This window comes from Scyliorhinus torazame, chromosome 7 (assembly GCF_047496885.1).
Source record: "Scyliorhinus torazame isolate Kashiwa2021f chromosome 7, sScyTor2.1, whole genome shotgun sequence".
Taxonomy (NCBI): Eukaryota; Metazoa; Chordata; class Chondrichthyes; order Carcharhiniformes; family Scyliorhinidae; genus Scyliorhinus; species Scyliorhinus torazame.
This window is the reverse complement of record NC_092713.1, coordinates 194775490-194796595: the sequence shown is the minus strand read 5'-3', so window position 1 is coordinate 194796595 and position 21106 is coordinate 194775490. Positions and strand designations below refer to the sequence as shown.

The 21106-nt window shown below is 48.6% G+C and overlaps 1 protein-coding gene across 1 annotated transcript in view; it reads right to left on the bottom strand.

Annotated features, from left to right (window-relative positions):
• The window catches only part of LOC140426764 (dedicator of cytokinesis protein 2-like), a 1003703-nt gene that overhangs the window by 815944 nt on the left and 166653 nt on the right, over positions 1-21106 (bottom strand). The window contains exon 11 of the mRNA XM_072511919.1: positions 1086-1161. Within this exon, the coding sequence (XP_072368020.1) occupies positions 1086-1161 (76 nt within the window). The remainder of the gene's footprint in view (positions 1-1085; positions 1162-21106) is intronic.

Here is a 21106-nt window from a genome sequence, read left to right as displayed (position 1 = left end):
TTCCCTCAGTGCCTCGGCAAAGGCTGCCTTCCAGTTCCCCCCTGGCCCAGGGGAAAAATGCTCCTGTCTGCCCAGTTCTTTTTGTTGCAGCGAACCTTCCATTCCGCCACTTCGTGCGCTGATTAGCTTGTCTGAACGGGCTCGCACATTGCCTCGTCTGCTTTTGGTGCGCCTTCTTCCTCTGCTTTGGCACCCTTCTGGCATTTTCTTCCCCCCTTTTTTTCCCTCTCCCTTTTATTTTATCCTTTCTTTCCCCCCCCCCTTTTTCTTTCCCCTCCTTTCTCTCCTTTACCACTTTTTTTTTTTATAAATTCTTTTCAAGAGAATTAGGTTTTTTTTAGAAAAAAATGTGAAAAAAAAAAGTGAAAACATTTCTTTCTCTTTAAGTTTTCTTTTCAAAGTTTTGTTTTTGCAATAGGGGAAGTTTTTTTTATTTTCCCTCACTCACCCAGGGTCGCGAGAGAGAGGCTTCTGGCCGGGAGACCCACTTTGTTCCTGCCTCGTGGTGCTCGCTGCCGGGGGAGGGGGGGTCATTGCTTGCTGCTGGCTCGGTCCCTGCTGCTGGCTCGGTCCCCGCTTTGGTCCCTGCCTTGGTCCGGGCTGCCGCTCGTCTTACCCTGTGCTCTCCTGCCGGGGGAGGAGGATGGGGTGGGGGGGGGGTTCGTTGGTCGTTCCTGCTGGCTCGGTCCCTGCTGTGGTACAGGCCGCCGCTCGTCCTGCCCTGTGCTCTGCTGCCGTGCGTGGGGGGGGGGTGGGGGGGCGTTGCCGCCGGATCGCTCCGCTCCCCGAGCGCCCAGTTCTCCCGCTATATTGAGCTTTGGAGTCTGGGTTTTTCTTCGTCCCCACTCTCTTGTTGTGTGTGTGTGTGTGTGTGGGGGGGGAGGGGGCACAAACAGGTGAATTTGCACGCTTGGCTGCAAGTTCTCGGCGAAGAACGGGACGCAACTTTGTTCCCCTCCAGGAGCTCCTCCATCCGTGACCGCTCTTTTCCCCCGCCGGAAGCCGAATCCAGCACCCGATCCAAAACTAACAGGGAATGTCTCCCCACTTTCTATGTAAGTTGGTATATTAAAAGTTTGACTTACGGGTGGAAAGGAATAAAATGTTGCTTCTCTTCATCACTTTCTGTTTTGCATTTTACGATGTCGGTGATGTCCATGACTAGAGAGAGAAGTAGAAAATATTCTTTTTTTTAAAATACACCCAAATGTAGCAGAGGTAAACCATTTTTGTGACCTGTAATGGCAAGTTGTGAAACTAAACTCAATAACTCGAATGATGATAATGATAATCTTTATTGTCACAAGTAAGCTTACATTAACACTGCAATGAAGTTACTGTGAAAAGCCCCGAGTCGCCACATTCTGGCGCCTGTTCGGGTACACGGAGGGAGAATTCAGAATGTCCAAATTACCTTACAGCACATCTTTTGGGACTTGTGGGAGGAAACCGGAACACCCGGAGGAAAGCCACGTAGACACAGGGAGAACGTGCAGACTCCGCACAGACAGTGACCCAAGCCAGGAATCGAACCTGGCACCCTGACGCTGTGAAGCAACAATGCTAACCACTGTGCTACCATGCCAGAAAAAAGTCCATGCGAGTTGCTGAATCGTTGTTAGCTGCCAACTGGTTCACTGATCCCCCTTGCGAGGAGCAGCTGCCACCCTTACCAGGTCTGACTTGCACGTGACTCCAGTCCCGTACTAAAAAGTAGCTTCGACCATATTTTCAGAACTGGGAAGAGACAATAACTGCTCCCGGGGCAGCATTGATCACACCATGCCCTTAGTGTTGGGTGGGGTTGCTGGGTTATGGGGACAGGGTGGAGGTGTTGACCTTGGGTAGGGTGCTCTTTCCAAGAGCTGGTGCAGACTCGACGGGCCGAATGGCCTCCTTCTGCACTGTAAATTCTATGATAATCTATGATAATCATGAGAGCCAATCAATTTTCAAAACCAAATGCTTCTCAAATCAAATATATACGTAATGTTTATGTGATTTTAAACAGCAAGAAAATATATTTCTTCCCACTGTGTTCTCTTTAATCATGGGTCTTATGAGAGCATAATTACAACATTTATATTAAGCCTTTATTATGTAGGGAAACATCCCAATGTGATTCACAAGAACCATATCAGAAAAACATCTGACACGGAGTGAGATAAGGAGACATTAATTGGTGACTAACTTAATCGGTGAGGTAGGGCACCTTAAAGAAAGAAGGAAATCTGGAGGGTTTCCAGAAAATGATTCCAGAGTTTAATGCACAGGTGCCAACAGTGGGCCAATGAAAATCAAGGATGTTCAACAGTTGGAGGAAGGCAGAGACTTCAGGGAGAGCAGAATGTTGGAGAAATAAGAACAGTGGGGCCATGGAGGGACTGGTCCAGGAGTCAAGGTGAGTCAGCCAGCTTGGGAGACACAAATGTTAGATTAATAGCTGATGAGTCTAAACCAGGGGACATAATCTGGAGTCGGCCATTTAAGATTGAGATGAGGAGAAACTTCATCATTCAGAGGGTGGTGAATCTTTGGTATTCTCTACCCCAGAGGGCTGTGGAAGCTCAATCAATGAGCACATTTTTCAAGGCAGAAATTGATAAATTTCTGGATACTAATGACATGAAGGGATATGGAAATAATACAGGAAAGTGGCGCCTAGGGAAATGATCAGCCATGATCTTATCTGATGACAGGGCAGGTTCGATGGGCTAAATGGCCTACTCTTCCTATGTTCCTTAATTCTTTGAGACCATATTTGCTTAGGCTGTAAAGTATAGGCAGTGTTTAGAATATTTGTTGTGAGTCACCCTGACTCTCTGTAAAAATGTCCTTAATTTATGAGATAAAGTCTCTGCCTACCTAGCTGCCAATCATCGTGATGACTCGGGAATGAGAACCTACCCTTCGACTTGAGGACATATATGCATTTTCTGATCTAATTAATCCAGAACAGCTACCCACCAAAACTGAATAGAAGCAAACTCTAATGATTGTCAAAGGCACTTGTCAGTGAATGTACCCAACCTAGTTAACTAACCCCTGGCATTTTCCATTGTTTACAGCAACGCTGGCAGGTCCAGGACTAAGCTGATATATATCTTGCCACTTGAGAAGATTAACTAATTACCGCTCGAAATCACTATTGTGTGAGCTGAGATGAATCACCTTGTGAAAAATGTAATGGACAAACTGACTGGTGGCTAAATTTTATAAAAGAATGAACTGTTTTAAGGTGGGAGTTAACCCCTTCTATGCTGACGGCAGCAGCATAGACACAAAATGCCGGAAAATCCAACGCTGAAATGAGCATTGTGGGTCCCATTGTAGGGCAGAATTGTTTATTGGTCCTAAAATGAGCATTATCCCCACCCCTAAGAGAGGTAAAGCCTGAAAGCGGCCTAGTCAAATATTGTGGCAAACATCTTTCAGGTGCTGTGTGTATTGGAGGGGGGCGGGGGGGGTTGTACCCTGAAATGGCCTCCATTGTCTCTGTTTCATGTCATGAGTTCCAATTTCTACTCAGATGCCCCGTCCTCTCAATTGTACGATAATACAGATTAATCCCTCTTTCTCCATCTCTTTCTTTTATTTTTTAAATTTAGAGTACCCAATGCATTTTTTCCAATTAAGGGGCAATTTAGCGTGGCCAATCGACCTACCCTGCACATTTTTGGGTTGCGGGGGTGAAACCCACGCAAACACGGGGAGAATGTGCAAACTCCACACGGCCAGTGGCCCAGAGCCAGGATCGAACCTGGTACCTCGGCACTGTGAGGCAGCAATGCGCCACCATGCTGCCCCCTTTCTCCATCTCTAAGCAAGCACTCAAAGGATTAAGGAACTGGAGTAGGCCATTCAGCCCCTCAAGCCATTCAATTAGATCATGGCTGACCATCTACCGCAATGCCACTTTCCCACATTATCTCCATATTCCTTGATGTCATCAGTTTTCAGACATCTATCGATTTCTGCCTTGAACATACTCAATGACTGACCTTCCAAGGCCCTCATCATTTGCACTCATACACATTCTCTTTCCTTGCTCTAGCTTTCACATATATGCTCCATCTCTATTTCTCAGGCTGTGTCTGTATAAGCAGAAATTATACCCTTCATAAGATTACAAATGTTAAACAAATGAAGCAATTCCAGCAAAAACATGTTTCTGAGTTATGTCAAAGAATTGCCTCAAATATCTGTCACCTCCTCCAAATGACTCCACCTGTTCTTTGTTGCTAATGGTTTCCTCCCTAATCTATTTACTACGCAGAGACTCTGTGATTATTCATTCCCTGGGTGGAACCATAACCTGGGCATCTAAAAATGGGTAAAAGCTACCCCAGACAGTCCCATGTTGAGTTACCCAAGAAAAGAATGACCCACTCATTAGCAATTCTGGTCATTCAGGAGACATCTAGAAACTGAGTATTCACAAATCTTAAAGGGACAAAAGTTGCAGGAATATAGGGGAAAGAGTAGGGAAATGAGAGTAATCAGATTGCTTCAAAGAGCCAACACAGACAAGATGTGTCAAAATGTCTGCCTTCTGAGCTAGACGGTTCTATTGGTCTTTGGAAAATTACTTTGAAGAGACAACACAGAAAATAATGAATGTAGGAATTTCAGATGTATTATAGGTATTTGGTGCAGTAAGGGTCATAAGCTTGAGTTAGTGCGTGTGACTGCTGTAGTCATGTTTTAAAATAAGCCCTAGTTTGAAAGGCAACAAAGCTTTTGGGAGCTAGGAGTGCAATTAAAGCATTGTAAAAAAACTTGGGCTAATGGAATGTTGTTTTGATCCCCTTTGGAGTTAATTTGATCGCAGCTTGGTAAGATGATGTTGTTGCTGGGTGGAGCTAAGACATCAGGCACTTTGTAGAATAGCACATCAGTGGAGTTCTGGCTAAAACTGTGACCACAAGTTAAGCAGTTGCTCTCTGCAGTTCAGATAAAAGATGCGTCTGCAGACAGAAGAGCAGTGTGGTTGGATTGGTGAACAAACCAGCTGAAACAGCTTCTGAAGAGATACAGCCAGAGTTTCTGCATGGCTCTGGCAGGAGTCAGATCTTGCCTTTAAAGCAGTGTCAAAACATCTCTCTTTATCAAAGAACATCTCCGTAAAGCAAGTTTCCCAATGGCTTAATAGTGGATTGAGATCTAAGATGGGTTTTTCTTTGTTGATTGAGTGGGGATAAAGATAGCAGTTAAGGATATTGTATCACTGTAATGAGTAGTATTGTTTAAGAGGTAATTGTAAGCTATTTTCTGATATTATGTTAAAGATATTTTAATACTGTGTTAGTAATGAAGTTTATTTTAATATACCATGTCCCTATCTCTTCTTTTAACACTCCTGGAGTGAAGTATCTTTTCCTCACAATCTTATCAAATTAAAATAAAATATTGGGGTTTCTGTCCAGTATCCTAGCTACTGTTGGGGTCTGATATGGGATCATAATAAGGGTAAAAACTAACAGGCTGAAAATGGGGGGAAAAAACCTTTGAACCACTGACAGGACAGGTAGCAGAGTGAATACATTTCCCGACATTATGGGCTAGCAAAGTGGAATGGTTTTTACTGGGTTCGTAACCAAAAAGTCTGGACTGAAAATCCAGAGAATTTGATTTGAAATCCCACTGTGGTTACTTGAGCATCTGAGTTCAATTAAAAATATTCCTGGCTGTATCACAGTGATATATTTTTCCTCATGGTTCGAAATGAACCGGCTGCCAAATCAGATTCCTTTGCTCTCCCAGAGAGAATAGGGGGCAGCATGTATCCTGAAAAGGTCAGGTGCCTGTGTTGATAAGGCCGAGGGGAACAATGGCAAAAATGTGGGAGTTGTAGCAGAGGCATGGGGGTAAATGGTGATCCAGGAGATGGATCCTTGCTTTGCATTAGCCTTGCCTTGCCATCTGCCTTAAATGGTGGTGCCTGGGCATGTTTCATTTTTAGAGACTGAAAATGTTAGTATTATCATTGCTTCATTAATATTAATTAATGTTGGGAGGGTGTGTGTTTGTGCGAGTGGGAGAATCCAACCATTGCGATGCCAAAACTCATCTGCCGCTCTGTTTAATGAAGCTATGATGGTATAAGGCTCCAATATTAAGTTACTTCATAAAAGCTATCAGTTCATAAATGCTTCCAATCTCATCTCTCCAAACTCGGTCTTCACTCTTTGCAATTTGAGATAAACAGAACGGCAAGGGATCGCACAGACACTATGCTTAGAATTGCAGGCACCTTTTATCAGTAGATTACAAAGAAGGGAGGGCATGTTGGAGTTGTACAGAACTTTGGTGGGGCCACAGCTGGAGTACTGTGTGCAATTCTGGTCGCCACATTACAGGAAGGATGTGATTTCATTGGAGGGGATGCAGAGGAGATTCACCAGATGGTGCCTGGGATGCAACATTTGAGGTATTACGAGAGGTTGGATAGGTTTGGGTTGTTTTCGCTAGAGCAGAGAAGACTGAGGGGCGACCTGATTGAGGTGATGGGGCGGCATGGTTAGCACTGCTGCCTCACAGTACCAGGGACCCGTGTTCGATTCCGGCCTCAGGTGACTGTGTGACGTTCACACATTTTCCCCATGTCTGCATGGGTTTCCTCTTGATGCTCCGCTTTCCTCCCACAGTCCAAAGATGTGCAGGCTAGGTGGAGTGGCCATGCTAAATTGTCCCTAAGTGTCCAAAAATGGGATTACGGGGGATTAGTTAGGGTGGTCTTTTGCAGGGTCAGTGCAGACTCGATGGGCCGAATGGCCCCCTTCTGCACTGTAGGGATTCTATGATTCTAAGATTATGAGAGGCATGGACAGGGTAGATAGGGAGCAGCTGATCCCCTTAGTTGAAAGGTCAGTCATGAGGGGTCACAGGTTCAAGGTGAAGAGCAGGAGGTTTAGGAGAAAAACATTTTTACACAGAGGGTGGTGAGGGTCTGGAATGCACTGCCTGGGAACGTGGTAGAGGCGGGTACCTCACGTCCTTCAATAAGTACCTAGATGAGCATTTGGCACGTCATAACATTCAAGGCTATGGGCCAAGTGCTGGCAAATGGGATTAGGTAGACAGATCAGGTGTTTTTCATGTGTCAGTGCATACTCAATGGGCTGAAGGGCCTCTTGTGGGCTGTATTTTTCTGTGACTCTGCAAATAAAGCTTGGAACTGTAGGATGATGACTCCTCCCGCTGGTGCCCCGTAGGGATACCTGTGGATTGGGTTTGGTCAGTCTGAAATTATTCCCAATGCAGAAATATAATCACAAATTGCCACCGAGTGGTATTTATTCAGCGCTCACTGTCCGTCCGAGGCATTGAATGCAGAAATGGAAAAATAATGTTCCGTTCAATGAAGAAGACTTGATCTCATGAGGTTGGTTTTTAATTATTGGAGCCGTTTCTCTTGTCTGGATGAGATTGCGTTCCATTGTGACACCCTCCTTTGCAAAAACAGCCTGTTGGACAATCGCCTACAAGGGTTACACGTGGAAGAATTAATGGTACACAAGGCAGCTGCTGGCATGTGCTGAGCTGTGCCCAGAAATGAGTTGGTACTTTCAGAAAAGTGGAGGGGGACAAGAGTGGGCACCAAAGAACAGCTTGGTGGGAAATCCAATGGTAGTGGATGCTAACCAGGAGAAGCATTCAGTTCCTCCATATCGTTCTCTGGCACCTTGATCATAGAAACCACACCAAACTGAATGGTGTGGATAACCATCCTTACACACAGATGGGATTCCTGGAAATGACTTTAGTGTAGAGAGGGCATCCTTTAAAACTTCCATTTCACCAGCCTTTCATTGAATTTAAACTTCAATTTAATTTAGATTTAAATTGAACTGACTTAAATTAGCCTGACTGAGTGCCGACAGGATCTCAATGTGTAGAGCCTGTGTTACAAGGAGCACAGAATGCAGAAGGATGCTCTCATCAGATTAAATATACTACACGTTCATTCCAATGCACCGACAGACAATCGACACTGCTTGAGTCAAAGGAAATCAATTCACTGTCATGCTAATAGTTGGAATGCACCATCTTGTGGCAGATCTTTAAGATATCAGCTAAAAATCTTCAATAGAGTGGTGAAATTGCACTTATTAAGCATCAAGCCTCCTTTCAGTGTCACTCTGATTGAATTAAATTACAGCTGTGTAAAAGAAAAAATACCCAAATTAATAGGATGGAAGCTCCTTCTCTCTGCTGGCTATAAATGTCCGAGATTAAATACATTTTGACAGTCTGAAAGCACTGGATACAGAAAATGCTATGGGCCCTGACAACATCCCAGCTGTAATAGTGAAGTCTCACACTCCAAAACTAGCCTAGCGTTTCCAGTGCAGCTACAAGACTGGCATCTACCCAATACTGTGGAAGGTTTCTCGGCGAGCGAGTGGGACAAGATAGGGTGCTCTTTCAGAGGGTCGGTGCAGACTCGATGGGCCGAATGGCCTCCTTCTGCACTGTAGGGATTATATGCTTCTATGTTTCCGGCTGTGCATGCCGGTGGGATCTTCCGGTGCAGCCGACAGTGCACCCATACCGTGGATTCAATGGGAAATTCCATCGACAGCAGTGGGACCAGAAGATCCTGCCACTGGCCAATGGTGGCCGACCTCGGCCACCGAGAAACATGTCATGGGGAGGCCAGAGAATCTTGCCCTAAATGTTTGGTCCATAAAAACAGAACAATGCAATCTGACCATTTATCACCCGATCATCAGCAAAGCAGTCAAAGGTGACTTTGACAGAGCTACAAAAAGGCACTTCCTTAGCAGTAACCTGCTTATTGATGCCCAGTTTGGGTACCGCCAGAGCCACTCAGCTCCAGGCATCATTGCAGCCTTGGTCCAAGCATGGACAAAAGGTCTGAAGCTGAGGCGAGAGTAACTGCCCTTAATATCAAGCCAGCAATTGACTGAGTTTGGCCTCAAGGAGCTCGATCAAAATTGACTGAAATCAGAGGGGAAACTCTCCATTGATTTGAGTAATACCTGCCACAAAAAGGATATGGTGGTGGTTGTTGAAGGCCAAACATCCCAGTCCAAGGTCACCACTGCAGGCGTTCCTCAGGTTGTAGCCTAGACTCAACCATCTTCCGCTGCTTCATCAATGTCATTCTCTTAATCATAAGATCACAATGAGCATGTTTGCTGATAATTGTAGTATTCAGTACCATTCGCAACTCCTTAGTTACTGAGCTGGTCCATGTCCACATACAACAAGGCTTGGCAAATAGCGTCCGTATCACACAAGTGTCAACAAGATTTCTCCAACAGAAAATAATCTAACCATCTTTGCTTGATATTCTGTGGCAGACTTCCGGGTGCGGCGATGCGGAGCTAAGCCGCACGAGTCGGCAGCTCCCGCTACTACGGACTTTCGGGCTCGCTAGAGGAGCCCCAACGGAACTTTTTTCGACAAAAACCCGTGGGGAAGGGAAGAGAAGGTCCCCCTCCAACGCCTATGAAACAGACCCGAAGTGCAACGGCCAGAAAAGTGGCACTGGAGCAACGGGAGAAGCAGGGTAAAAAAACCAAAATGGCGGCGGCCAGGGACAAAGGGGAGCTGCAGGAGTTCATCAAGCGCTGCTTCGAAGAGCAGCGCGAGGAGATGCGCAAGGAGATGCTGGCGCCTATGCTTTCGGCAATTGAAGGACTCAAGGATCACCCAGAAGGCCCACGAGGTTAAGATCCAGGAGGTAGAGAAAAGAATCAGCCAGAACGAGTACGAGCTCTTGGGCCTGGCGGTGAGAGTGGAGCAGCACGAGGCGCTACACAAGAGGTGGGCGGGAAGACTCGAAGACCTGGAGAACAGGTCGAGGAGAAAGAATCTGCGGATCCTGGGTCTCCCTGAAGGAGAGGAGGGGGCTGATGCCGGGGCATACACGAGCACGATGCTTGGGGCGATGATGGGCGCGGAGGCCCCTTCGAGGTCGCTGGAGTTGAACGGGGCACACCGGGTGCTGGCGAGGAAGTCCCAGGCAAATGAGCCGCCAAGGGCGATGGTGGTGAGGTTTCACCGGTTCACGGACAGAGAGTTGGTCCTGAAATGGGCCAAGAAGGAGCGGAGCAGTAAGTGGGACAATGCAGAGTTCCGAATATACCCGGACTGGAGCACGGAGGTGGCAAAGCGGAGAGCGGGTTTCAACCGGGCCAAAGCGGCGTTGCACCGGAAAGGAGTGAAATTCGGAATGCTGCAGCCAGCGCAACTGTGGGTCACATACAAGGGCCAACACTATTACTTCGAAACGCCTGAAGAGGCGTGGGCCTTTATACAAACCGAAAAGTTGGACTCTAACTGTGGGTTTGTGAGGGTGGGGGGGGATGTTTGAGGTTTGATGTGTGATGGTTGTTGTATACAGGGGGTCAATCACGCGCAGGAAATGTTATATGGGCTGGGGGAGAGAGACAAGGCCGCGACAGGAGCTGGAAAGCGCGGGGTTTTTCCCGCTCGCGGGAAGAAAGGCGGGAAGGGGAACGAAGGAACGCATATGGATTGGGAGACTCCCACACGGGGAGGCCAATGGGATGGCGGGGGAAGCCGGGGTCAGCAGGTGTCAGCTGACTTACAGGAGTGACACATGGGGGGAGCAAAAAAGCTAGACAGGGGTCTAGCGGGGGGGACGGGAGAGGGGGGAAAAAGGGTTGCTGCTGCATTGGCCGAAAAGGAATGGGACACAGAGGAGGTGGTCGAGATGGGGGCCCCCCGCCTGGGGGACTGGAGGGTGAGAGAGGCGTGGACACGGGACTGGCCCAGAAAAGGAGATGGCTAGTCGGCCGGCGGGGGGGGGGGGGGGGGGGGGGGGGGGGGTGAGAGTCCCTCCAATTCGGCTGATAACGTGGAACGTGAGGGGGCTGAATGGGCCGGTGAAGAGGGCTCGAGTGTTCGCGCACTTAAAGGGACTGAAGGCGGACGTGGTCATGCTCCAAGAGACTCACCTGAAGGTGGCGGAGCAGGTCAGGTTAAGAAAGGGAGGGGTAGGACAGGTATTCCACTCGGGACTGGACGCGAAGAATAGAGGGGTGGCAATATTAGTAGGAAAGCGGGTGTCATTTGAGGCCAAGTCTATTGAGGTGGACAATGGAGGGCGATATGTAATGGTGAGCGGTAGGCTGCAAGGGACATGCGTGGTGTTGGTAAACGTATATGCCCCGAACTGGGATGATGCTGGATTCATGAAGCGCATGTTGGGGCGCATTCCGGACCTGGAGGTAGGAGGACTGATAATGGGAGGGGACTTCAATACAGTGTTGGATCCAGCACTGGACCGCTCCAAATCAAGGACTGGAAAGAGGCCGACGGCGGCCAAGGTACTTAGGGGGTTTATGGATCAGATGGGGGGAGTGGACCCTTGGCGGTTTGCAAGGCCGCAGGCCAGGGAATTTTCTTTCTTTTCCCATGTACACAAAGCCTACTCCCGGATAGATTTTTTTGTTCTGGGCAGGGCGCTCATCCCGAGGGTGGAGGGGACGGAGTATTCGGCCATAGCCGTTTCGGACCATGCCCCGCACTGGGTGGAACTGAGCTGGGAGAGGAGAGGGACCAACGCCCGCTGTGGCGGCTGGATGTGGGACTGCTGGCGGACGAGGTGGTGTGTGGGAATGTGAGGGCGTGTATCGAAAGGTACTTGGAGGCCAACGACAACGGGAGGTGCGGGTAGGGGTGGTATGGGAGGCGTTGAAGGCAGTGGTCAGGGGAGAGCTAATCTCCATTAGGGCTCATAGGGAGAAGACAGAGGGCATGGAAAGGGAGAGGTTACTGGGGGAGATTTTGAGAGTGGACAGGAGATACGCAGAGGCCCCGGAGGAAAGATTACTTGGGGAAAGACGACGGCTCCAGACGGAGTTTGATCTGTTGACCACAGGGAAGGCGGAGACACAGTGGAGGAAAGCGCAGGGGGCGACCTACGAGTATGGGGAAAAGGCTAGTCGGATGCTGGCACACCAGCTCCGTAAAAGGATGGCAGCGAGGGAAAGAGGGGGAGTCAAAGATGGAAGGGGAGCCACGGTTCGGAGTGCGACGAAAATAAACGAGGTATTTAAGGCCTTCTATGAAGAGCTGTACAGATCTCAGTCCCCAGCGGGGGAAGAGGGTATGAGACGATTCCTAGACCAACTGAGATTCCCGAGGGTGGAGGAGCAAGAGATGGCTGGTTTGGGGGCACCAATTGGGTTGGAGGAGCTGAGCAAGGGTTTGAGGAGCATGCAGGCGGGGAAGGACCCGGGACCGGACGGGTTCCCGGAGGAGTTCTACAGGAAGTACGTAGACCTGTTGGCCCCGCTATTAGTGAGGACCTTTAATGAGGCAAGAGAGGAGGGGACTCTACCTCCGACAATGTCGGAAGCAACAATTTCTTTGATCCTAAAGCGGGACAAGGACCCACTGCAATGTGGATTGTACAGGCCGATCTCGCTCCTTAATGTGGATGCAAAGTTGCTGGCAAAAGTGCTGGCCACGAGGACCGAGGACTGTGTCCCGGGGGTGATTCACGAGGACCAGACAGGATTTGTTAAGGGTAGGCAGCTAAACACCAATGTGCGGCGGCTCTTAAACGTGATAATGATGCCATCAGTGGAGGGAGAGGCGGAGATAGTGGCAGCTATGGATGCGGAGAAGGCCTTTGACCGAGTAGAGTGGGAGTACCTCTGGGAGGTGCTGCGTAGGTTTGGGTTCGGGGGAGGGTTTATCAGTTGGGTTAAGCTCCTTTACAGAGCCCCGATGGCGAGTGTAGTGACGAACCGGCGGAGGTCGGAGTACTTTCGACTGTACCGAGGGACGAGGCAGGGGTGCCCCCTGTCCCCCATGTTGTTCGCATTGGCGATTGAACCATTGGCCATGTCATTGAGGGAGTCTAATAAATGGAGGGGGGTGGTCCGAGGGGGAGAAGAGCATCGAGTGTCGCTTTATGCGGATGACCTGTTGCTGTACGTGGCGGATCCAATGCAGGGGATGGTGGAGGTCATGCAAACTCTGAGGGAGTTTGGGGAGTTTTCGGGCTATAAGCTCAATGTAGGGAAGAGTGAGCTCTTTGTATTACAGGCGGGGGACCAAGAAAGAGAGATAGGGGACCTACCGCTGAGGAGGGCGGAGGGGAGCTTTTGGTATCTGGGGATCCAGATAGCCAGGAGTTGGGGGGCCCCTACATAAACTGAATTTGACGAGGTTGGTGGAGCAAATGGAGGAGGATTTTAAAAGATGGGACATGTTACCGCTCTCACTGGCGGGTAGAGTGCAGTCAGTCAAAATGGTGGTCCTTCTGAGGTTTTTGTTTGTGTTTCAGTGCCTTCCCATCGTGATCACTAAGGCCTTTTTTAAGTGAGTAGGTAGGAGTATTATGGGGTTTGTGTGGGCGAATAAGACCCCAAAGGTAAGGAGAGGGTTCCTGGAACGCAGTAGGGACCGAGGAGGGTTGGCGCTGCCAAACCTGGGGTGCTACTACTGGGCAGCAAATGTGTTGATGATCCGCAAGTGGGTTATGGAAGGAGAGGGGGCGGCATGGAAGAGGATGGAGGTGGCGCCTGTAAAGAAACGAGCCTTGGGGTCGTTGGAGACGGCACCGCTGCCGCTCTCGCCAACAAAGTATACCACGAGCCCGGTGGTTGCGGCAACGCTAAGGATCTGGGGCCAGTGGAGACGGCACAGGGGTGCAATGGGAGCATCGGTGTGGTCCCCGATCAGGGGTAACCATCGGTTTGTCCCGGGGAAGCTGGACGGGGGGTTCCAGAGCTGGCAGCGGGCGGGGATCAGAAGAATGGGGGACCTGTTCATCGACGGGACGTTTGCGAGCCGAGGGGGACTGGAGGAGAAGTTTGAGTTACCCCCGGGAAATGCCTTTAGATATATGCAGGTGAGGGCTTTTGTGAGGCGACAGGTGAGCGAATTCCCGTTGCTCCCGGCACAAGAAATTCAAGACAGGGTGATCTCGGGTGTATGGGTTGGGGAGGGCAAGGTGTCAGAAATACACCAGGAGATGAAAGAAGAAGGGGAAGTGCTGGTAGAAGAGTTGAAGAGTAAATGGGAGGAGGAGCTGGGGGAGGAGATCGAGGGAGGTCTGTGGGCGGATGCCCTAGGTAGGGTTAATTCCTCCTCCTCGTGTGCCAGGCTCAGCCTGATTCAATTTAAGGTGGTTCACAGAGCTCACCTGACGGGGGCGAGGTTGAGCAGGTTCTTTGAGGTAGAGGACAGATGTGGAAGGTGCTCAGGGAGCCCGGCGAACCATGTCCATATGTTTTGGTCATGCCCGGCACTGGAGGGGTTCTGGAGAGGAGTGCCGGGAGCATTATCTCAGGTGGTGAAAGTCCGGGTCAAGCCAAGCTGGGGACTAGCAATATTTGGAGTAGTGGACGAGCCGGGAGTGCAGGAGGCGAAAGAGGCCGGCATTCTGGCCTTTGCGTCCCTAGTAGCCCGGCGAAGGATCTTGCTAATGTGGAAGGAGGCCAAGCCCCCCAGCGTGGAGGCCTGGATAAACGATATGGCTGGGTTTATAAAGTTGGAGAGGATTAAGTTCGCCTTGAGAGGGTCTGCGCAGGGGTTCTACAGGTGGTGGCAACCGTTCCTAGACTATCTCGCGGAGCGTTAGAGGAAGATTGGTCAGCAGCAGCAGCAACCTGAGGGGGGAGGGGGGGGGGGGGGCGGGGGGGAGGGGGGGGAGAGACGTCCTGGGGGGGGGGACTGCCTGGGAGGGTGGATGAGCAAGTGAGAACATGAAGGGTTGGGGAAACTGGCACGTATGGGAGAGAGCCAGTGTACAAAGACATGTAAATATATCATTTTGCCATGTATATATCTTGCTCTGCGCGATTTCTCGTTATTTTGTTATGGGGGGGAGGGGCTATTGTTTGTAAGGGAGAAAAATTGTGTTAAAAAACTTTAATAAATATATATATTTTTAAAAAAAAGATATTCTGTGGCATTACTATTGTTGAATATCATGGCGGTTACCATTAATCAGAAACTGAGCTTGACCAGCCGTATAAATATCGTAGTTTCAAGAGCAGGTCAGAACCTGGGAATTCTGTGGCGAGTAACTCATTTTCTGCCTCCCGAAACTCCGTCAACCATCTACAAGTCACAAGAGGCGGAGTTGACCTGTGCCCACCCATTCACCCACCACCGCCATGGCGGGTTTAATGCCATGAGTGGGGGCGAACGGGAGAACCTGGTGGAAGGTCCAGAATTTGGTTTCACGCTGGTATAAAATAATAGTGGGATCTTCTGCTCCCGCCAGTCATGGTGGGTTGTAATTCCCACCAGAGGTCGGCATGAAAGAAATTTGCATCCTGTTAATGGGATACAGCTAAAGGCCTGACTAGATTTGTCCAGGCGGCCAGCAGCAAATCACACCAGTGCAGTACAGGTCCAGACCAACATGGTGTTCAAGAAGAAGACCAGAGGCTGCCTCCAGTGTTTGGGGTTGAGGCCTCCAGTGACCGTGGACTCTGGAACACACAGCAGTGGGTGGAAGGTGCATCTAGCAGGTGGATCTTCCAGGTTCAGCGTGTTCCTGGAAGGTCATCTTCTTTCTGCAGGAAGTGAATCTTCTATCTTCAACAGTGAAATAGTAATGTTCCGATGCCTTTTAAAAATGGCACCCGGATTTGGGCGTAAGTCATCCAGCCATCCTGTTTCATAAATCATTACCAAATTCCCCCCACAAAGTGTATTTCATCATGGGTCACGTGATACAGAGCAGCTTGCCGGTGGTGTCTGCTGCCACCTGGGAAGCCCCCTTCCTGCCACGAGACTTAGTCCCAGATGAGAAAATTACACCCATGGATTGTAATGGAATACTCTCCATTTATCTGGATGGGCACAGCTCCAAAAACACTCAAGACGTACAACACCATCCAAGATAAAGCAGCCCACTTGATTGGTACCCTAACCACCAATGGCATACTAAAGCTGTCGTGTGTACAATCTACAAGATGCACTGCAGTAGTTCGCCAAGGCTCCTTGAGCAGCACCTTCAAAATCCCTGACCTCTACTACCTTGCACGACAGTGGCAGCAGATGCAGGGAAAAACCGCTGCCTGCAAGTTCCGCTCCAAGTCACGCACCTTCCCACCTTGGAATTATATTCTTGTTCATTCACTGCCATAGGGTCAAAAATTTAACAGCACTGTGGGTGTGCCTACCCCAAATGGATCACAGTGGTTCAAGAAAGTGGCTCACTACCACCTACATGAGGGCAGTTTAGAACAGGCAATTAATACTGCCCTGGTCAGCGACGCCCACATCCCATGAACAGATGAAAAAAGTCTCAAGCCAGTTGGGATGGTGACAACCCATAATGTCCCTGTTGGTGATATTTCTTATTCATTTTCCAATCTCACGAGAGCAGGTATTAGTGAACCCATGTGGGAAATGGAAAAAATGGTGCAGTTATGATTCTTTGAATTCATAGTAATAGAAGGTGACTGATATCCAACAAATATATCTGAGCAAATCAGGGCGTGCAGCAAGGATGGTGTAGTGATCTCTATATGTGCATGTACACAAGGGGTTAATGTGTAATCAGTAGCACCACATGATCACTAGAGGGCCGGACCAACAGGGGTATAAAAGGCAACCACATTGGGGCTCTCTCTCTCTCTTGGATGCACTGTGACCAGGGCAATAGCAGAGGAGTTCGGATGGCTAGTGGAGTTACGTATAGTTACCGTAGTTAGATCTTGTTAACTTTATCACTAGTATCAAAGTTAAAGTAAAGAACTCATGCAATTATTGTTATAGTTACTCAATAAACCTTTTGTTACTACTGGACGAGTTCGAGTCTTCTTCACGGGATTCAGAATACCTCATCATTAACCAAGGATTGAGTAGCACATGTTACCTACCACACAGGTAACAAAACAGATGGAGAGGCACAGTTCCATATTAATGAAAGATCATTTGTGTAGCTGGATAGAGAAACAAATGTAATACTGAAAGGAGATGCCTTTAAGCACAGAGGTTTTGCAACAGGTGCAGCAACGTCAAGACAATGACTCAAGCAACTAAATAGAATGTTGCGATATTTAGCCACAGCGCAAGTCAACATACCATCTCATTTCGATATTTTATGTTGTATGGAAGTTATATCCTATCAGTGAAGGAATATCATTGAGGAATGATCACAGGAACCAGTTCACAACTCATCAATGTCAAGCCCATTTGAAATGAGCTCAATTTACAAAGTCCCTAGATAGGTGCTGATAGGTTAAGGTCAATCGGCTATGGTTCACCTCTCCAGAACCTGCGGTCTACCATTGTCATATCCAACTGATTCTTTAATGGTTCCAGGGTTTGCATCTCCACCACCTCATGCCAAAGTCAACTCCATGAGTTGATCACTTTTTGTGTGGCAAACTTACTGTTATAAGTCTAAATCTTGCTTTCACAAGCACAGACCCATGTGCTCCTATCACCTTAATTTTACGTAGTTATACTTTCCATTATTTTATTACTTGCTTAGTATGAAAGCACTGAATCTTCTGAAATATTGTGCGTGTCAAATTGCAGGATACAGTGCAAGTCCAGTTCATAAACCAACACTGAAATAAATCAAAGATAATAAGAAAACTAGGATTTCGGAAGCACAAAGAGCATGAAAAGACATAATAGAATTTTTTGATTAGATGAGGCCATTCAAAAGCATATCATTTCTGTGCCATTGTTGCATTCGAGTGTAACAATCAGGCTTGGATAACAGAGTACATGATGTCCCACACATGCTGGTGGTTCAGCTTCTGAGACTCTTTTTGAGCTATGGATTTAAAAATATTGGAACAGAAGAAAATCTGGACTGACAAAATTCAATCAGCCCAAGCTCATTCTTTCCATAAGCTTGGTACAGCTTATCCAATGAAGACTCAACAAAACCAACTCCATAAGGCACCAGCCAGAGGCACATGCCTATAAAGATATAGGTCTGTGCTTTGACAAATAGTCATCCAGACTCAAAAGGCGTGATTGTCCGGCCACGCTGCACCGGAAAAGCAGCTCGCTGAGGCGCAGCGTGGCCGGTGAAAGCTGGGAGACTCTGCTCCCAGGATCTACCCGACTCACAATCCCTCACGAGATTCAACGCTAACTCGTGAGATGTTGCAAGGGGAATCCTGCCCACAATGGGCGGGATCAGTTTTTGGCAAATGTTAGAGCAAGGCAATAAGCCTTACTCTAATGTGCAGATTCCCAAGATACCTGAGGCTTTGAGATTCAATCTCTTCGCCTCGGGGGACCTTGGGTGAGCACCGTTTGGTGCTGGTTCCCACAAACGGGGACTAGACGGAACGGCACTCGTGGGAGTATCAAAGAGGATCGGAGGCGCCCGGCTGCATGTCCTTTGGGCAGGGTGGTGCCCTGGCACTCCTGGTGCCACCTGGGTACACTGAGGTGCCCAGGTGGCATTGCTAGATGTGAGAAGCATTGCCAGGTTGGCACTGCCAAGGTGCCAAGCTGGCATTTTTTGCTTATGCATGATCGGGCTGGGATTGCCCAGTGTGGGTGTTGGGGGGTGTGGTGGGGGGCCAGGAGACACTCCCATGTTACTTTGAGCTGGTGGGAGGTGGGGGGGGGGTCAAGGATTTTTAAATGGCGTCATGATCATTCGCTACAAAGAGGAGTTCCGGCGAGGGAGCTCCTCATTGTAAAAAACGGGGCTATGTGCTGCCTCAGTCACCGGTTCCCTGTTCAGGCCCCTTATTCAAAGCGAGTCGCATTGAATAGCAATGCGTTTCTCTACACTGCGAGTGCCAGGAAACACGGAGCTAAACATGCTCGCTCAGGGACTTTGTTCCCTTTTGGGAAGATCCCGCCCAAAATGTTAGCTCCCTTCTCTCTCCACAGATGCTATCAGACCTGCTGAGATTGTCCAGTATTTTCTGTTTTTGTTCCGGTTCTGTGCTATTGTTTTATTCTTTCATGGGATGTGGGTGCATCGCTGCCCAGCGTGCGTTGCCCATCCCTAATTGCCCTTGAACTGAGTGGCTTGCTAGACCATTTCAGTGGGCAGTTAAGAGTCAGCCTCTTTGCTGTGGATCTGGAGTCACATGTAGGCCAGATCAAGGAAAGATGGCAGATTTCCTTCCTTCCTTAAAGGGCATTGTAAACCAGATGGGTTTTTAGAACAATTGATAATAACTTCCTGGTCACCACCACTGAAATCAGCTTTATATTTCAGATTTGTTTCATTTAAATTCCACCAACTGGGATTTGACCCTGAGTCTCCATAGTATTAGCCTTGGCCTCTGGATTACAAGCCCAATTACATAACCACTACACCACTATCTTTTCCATCCCAAAGATAATCTATCAGTACAAATACAATCTTAAACCAACTTAAGCCTTTTGCATGTTTTAAGTAGAAGGTCTGACAGCATCTGTGGAGAGAGAATGGAGTTCCCCCCCAACATCATCACCACGCCCATTCCCCTCCCCACCAACTCTCCACAGATGTTGTCAGGCCTGCTGAGATTGTCCTGCATTTTCTGCTTTTGTTTCAGTTCCTAATCAGATTGTACTCAACATAAAACTGCCCCTCGCTCAAGGTTCATTGGCAGCCTGGCTCAAAGAAAGCCCTTCGGCTGCAGGTGCAGGAAATGGTAAAAACGATCCCTTGCACGTTGGGATTCAATCCCTTTGCCTAGGAGACCACGGACAAGCTTCGTTTGGTACTGGTCACCTCAAATGGGGACCAGATGAACGGTACTCGGGATGGTCTCCAAACGGAATCAGAGGCCCCCAGCTGCATGCCCTTTGGCCAGGGTGGTGCCCTGACCCTGCTGGTGCCACCTGGGTACCCTGGCAGTGCCACCTGGGTGTCAGCCTGGCACTGCCAAGGTGCCCAGGTGACACTACCTCATTTCAGAGGTTTGGATTAAATGATTTAGTTGGGCTGTTAGACTGAAGCAAGCTTGGCCTTCACATGAAGAGTGAATGCTCATCCTGCTTGCCTGCAATAGGGACACTGGGCACTGGAGCAGTAGTAGGCCACTCAGCTCTTCGAGCCTGCTCTGCCATTCAACCAGATCCTGGCTGACTTGGTTGTGGTATCAACTCAATTTTGCTTCCTGCAACACCACCCCTGCACCCCCCCCCCCCCCCCCCCGCACCCCCCACCCACCCCCCCGCCCAAATGCCTTATAACCCTTGTTTCCTTTGTCTAACTCAACCTTTAATATATCTAACGTCCCAACCTACACTGCTGTCCGGGTAAGTGAATTCCACGTACCTTTGAGAGAAAAAACTCCCCTCATTTCCGTCTTAAATGGCAGACCTCTATTCTTAAAACCGTGACCCCTGTTTCTCGTGTCTCCCACAAATGGAAACCTCCTCCCAGCATCCACCCCATCATTAAGTGTCCAAGTTTGCAGACGACACTAAGATAAGTGGTAAAGCAAAAAGTGCAGAGGATACTGGAAGTCTGCAGAGGGATTTGGATAGGCTAAGTGAATGGGCCAGACCGGCAGATGGAATACAATGTTGACAAATGTGAGGTTATCCATTTTGGTAGGAATAACAGCAAAAGGGATTATTATTTAAATGATAAAATATTAAAACATGCTGCTGTGCAGAGAGACCTGGGTGTGCTAGTGCATGAGTCGCAAAAAGTTTGTTTACAGGTGCAACAGGTGATTAAGAAGGCAAATGGAATGTTGTCCTTCATTGCTCGAGGGATGGAGTTTAAGACTAGGGAGGTTCTGCTGCAATTGTATAAGGTGTTAGTGAGGCCACACCTGGAGTATTGTGTTCAGTTTTGGTCTCCTTACTTGAGAAAGGACGTACTGGCACTGGAGGGTGTGCAGAGGAGATTCACTAGGTTAATCCCAGAGCTGAAGGGGTTGGATTACGAGGAGAGGTTGAGTAGACTGGGACTGTACTCGTTGGAATTTAGAAGGATGAGGGGGGATCTTATAGAAACATATAAGATTATGAAGGGAATAGATAGGATAGATGCGGGCAGGTTGTTTCCACTGGTGGGTGAAAGCAGAACTAGGGGGCATAGCCTCAAAATAAGGGAAGTAGATTTAGGACTGAGTTTAGGAGGAACTTTTTCACCCAAAGGGTTGTGAATCTATGGAATTCCTTGCCCAGTGAAGCAGTAGAGGCTCCT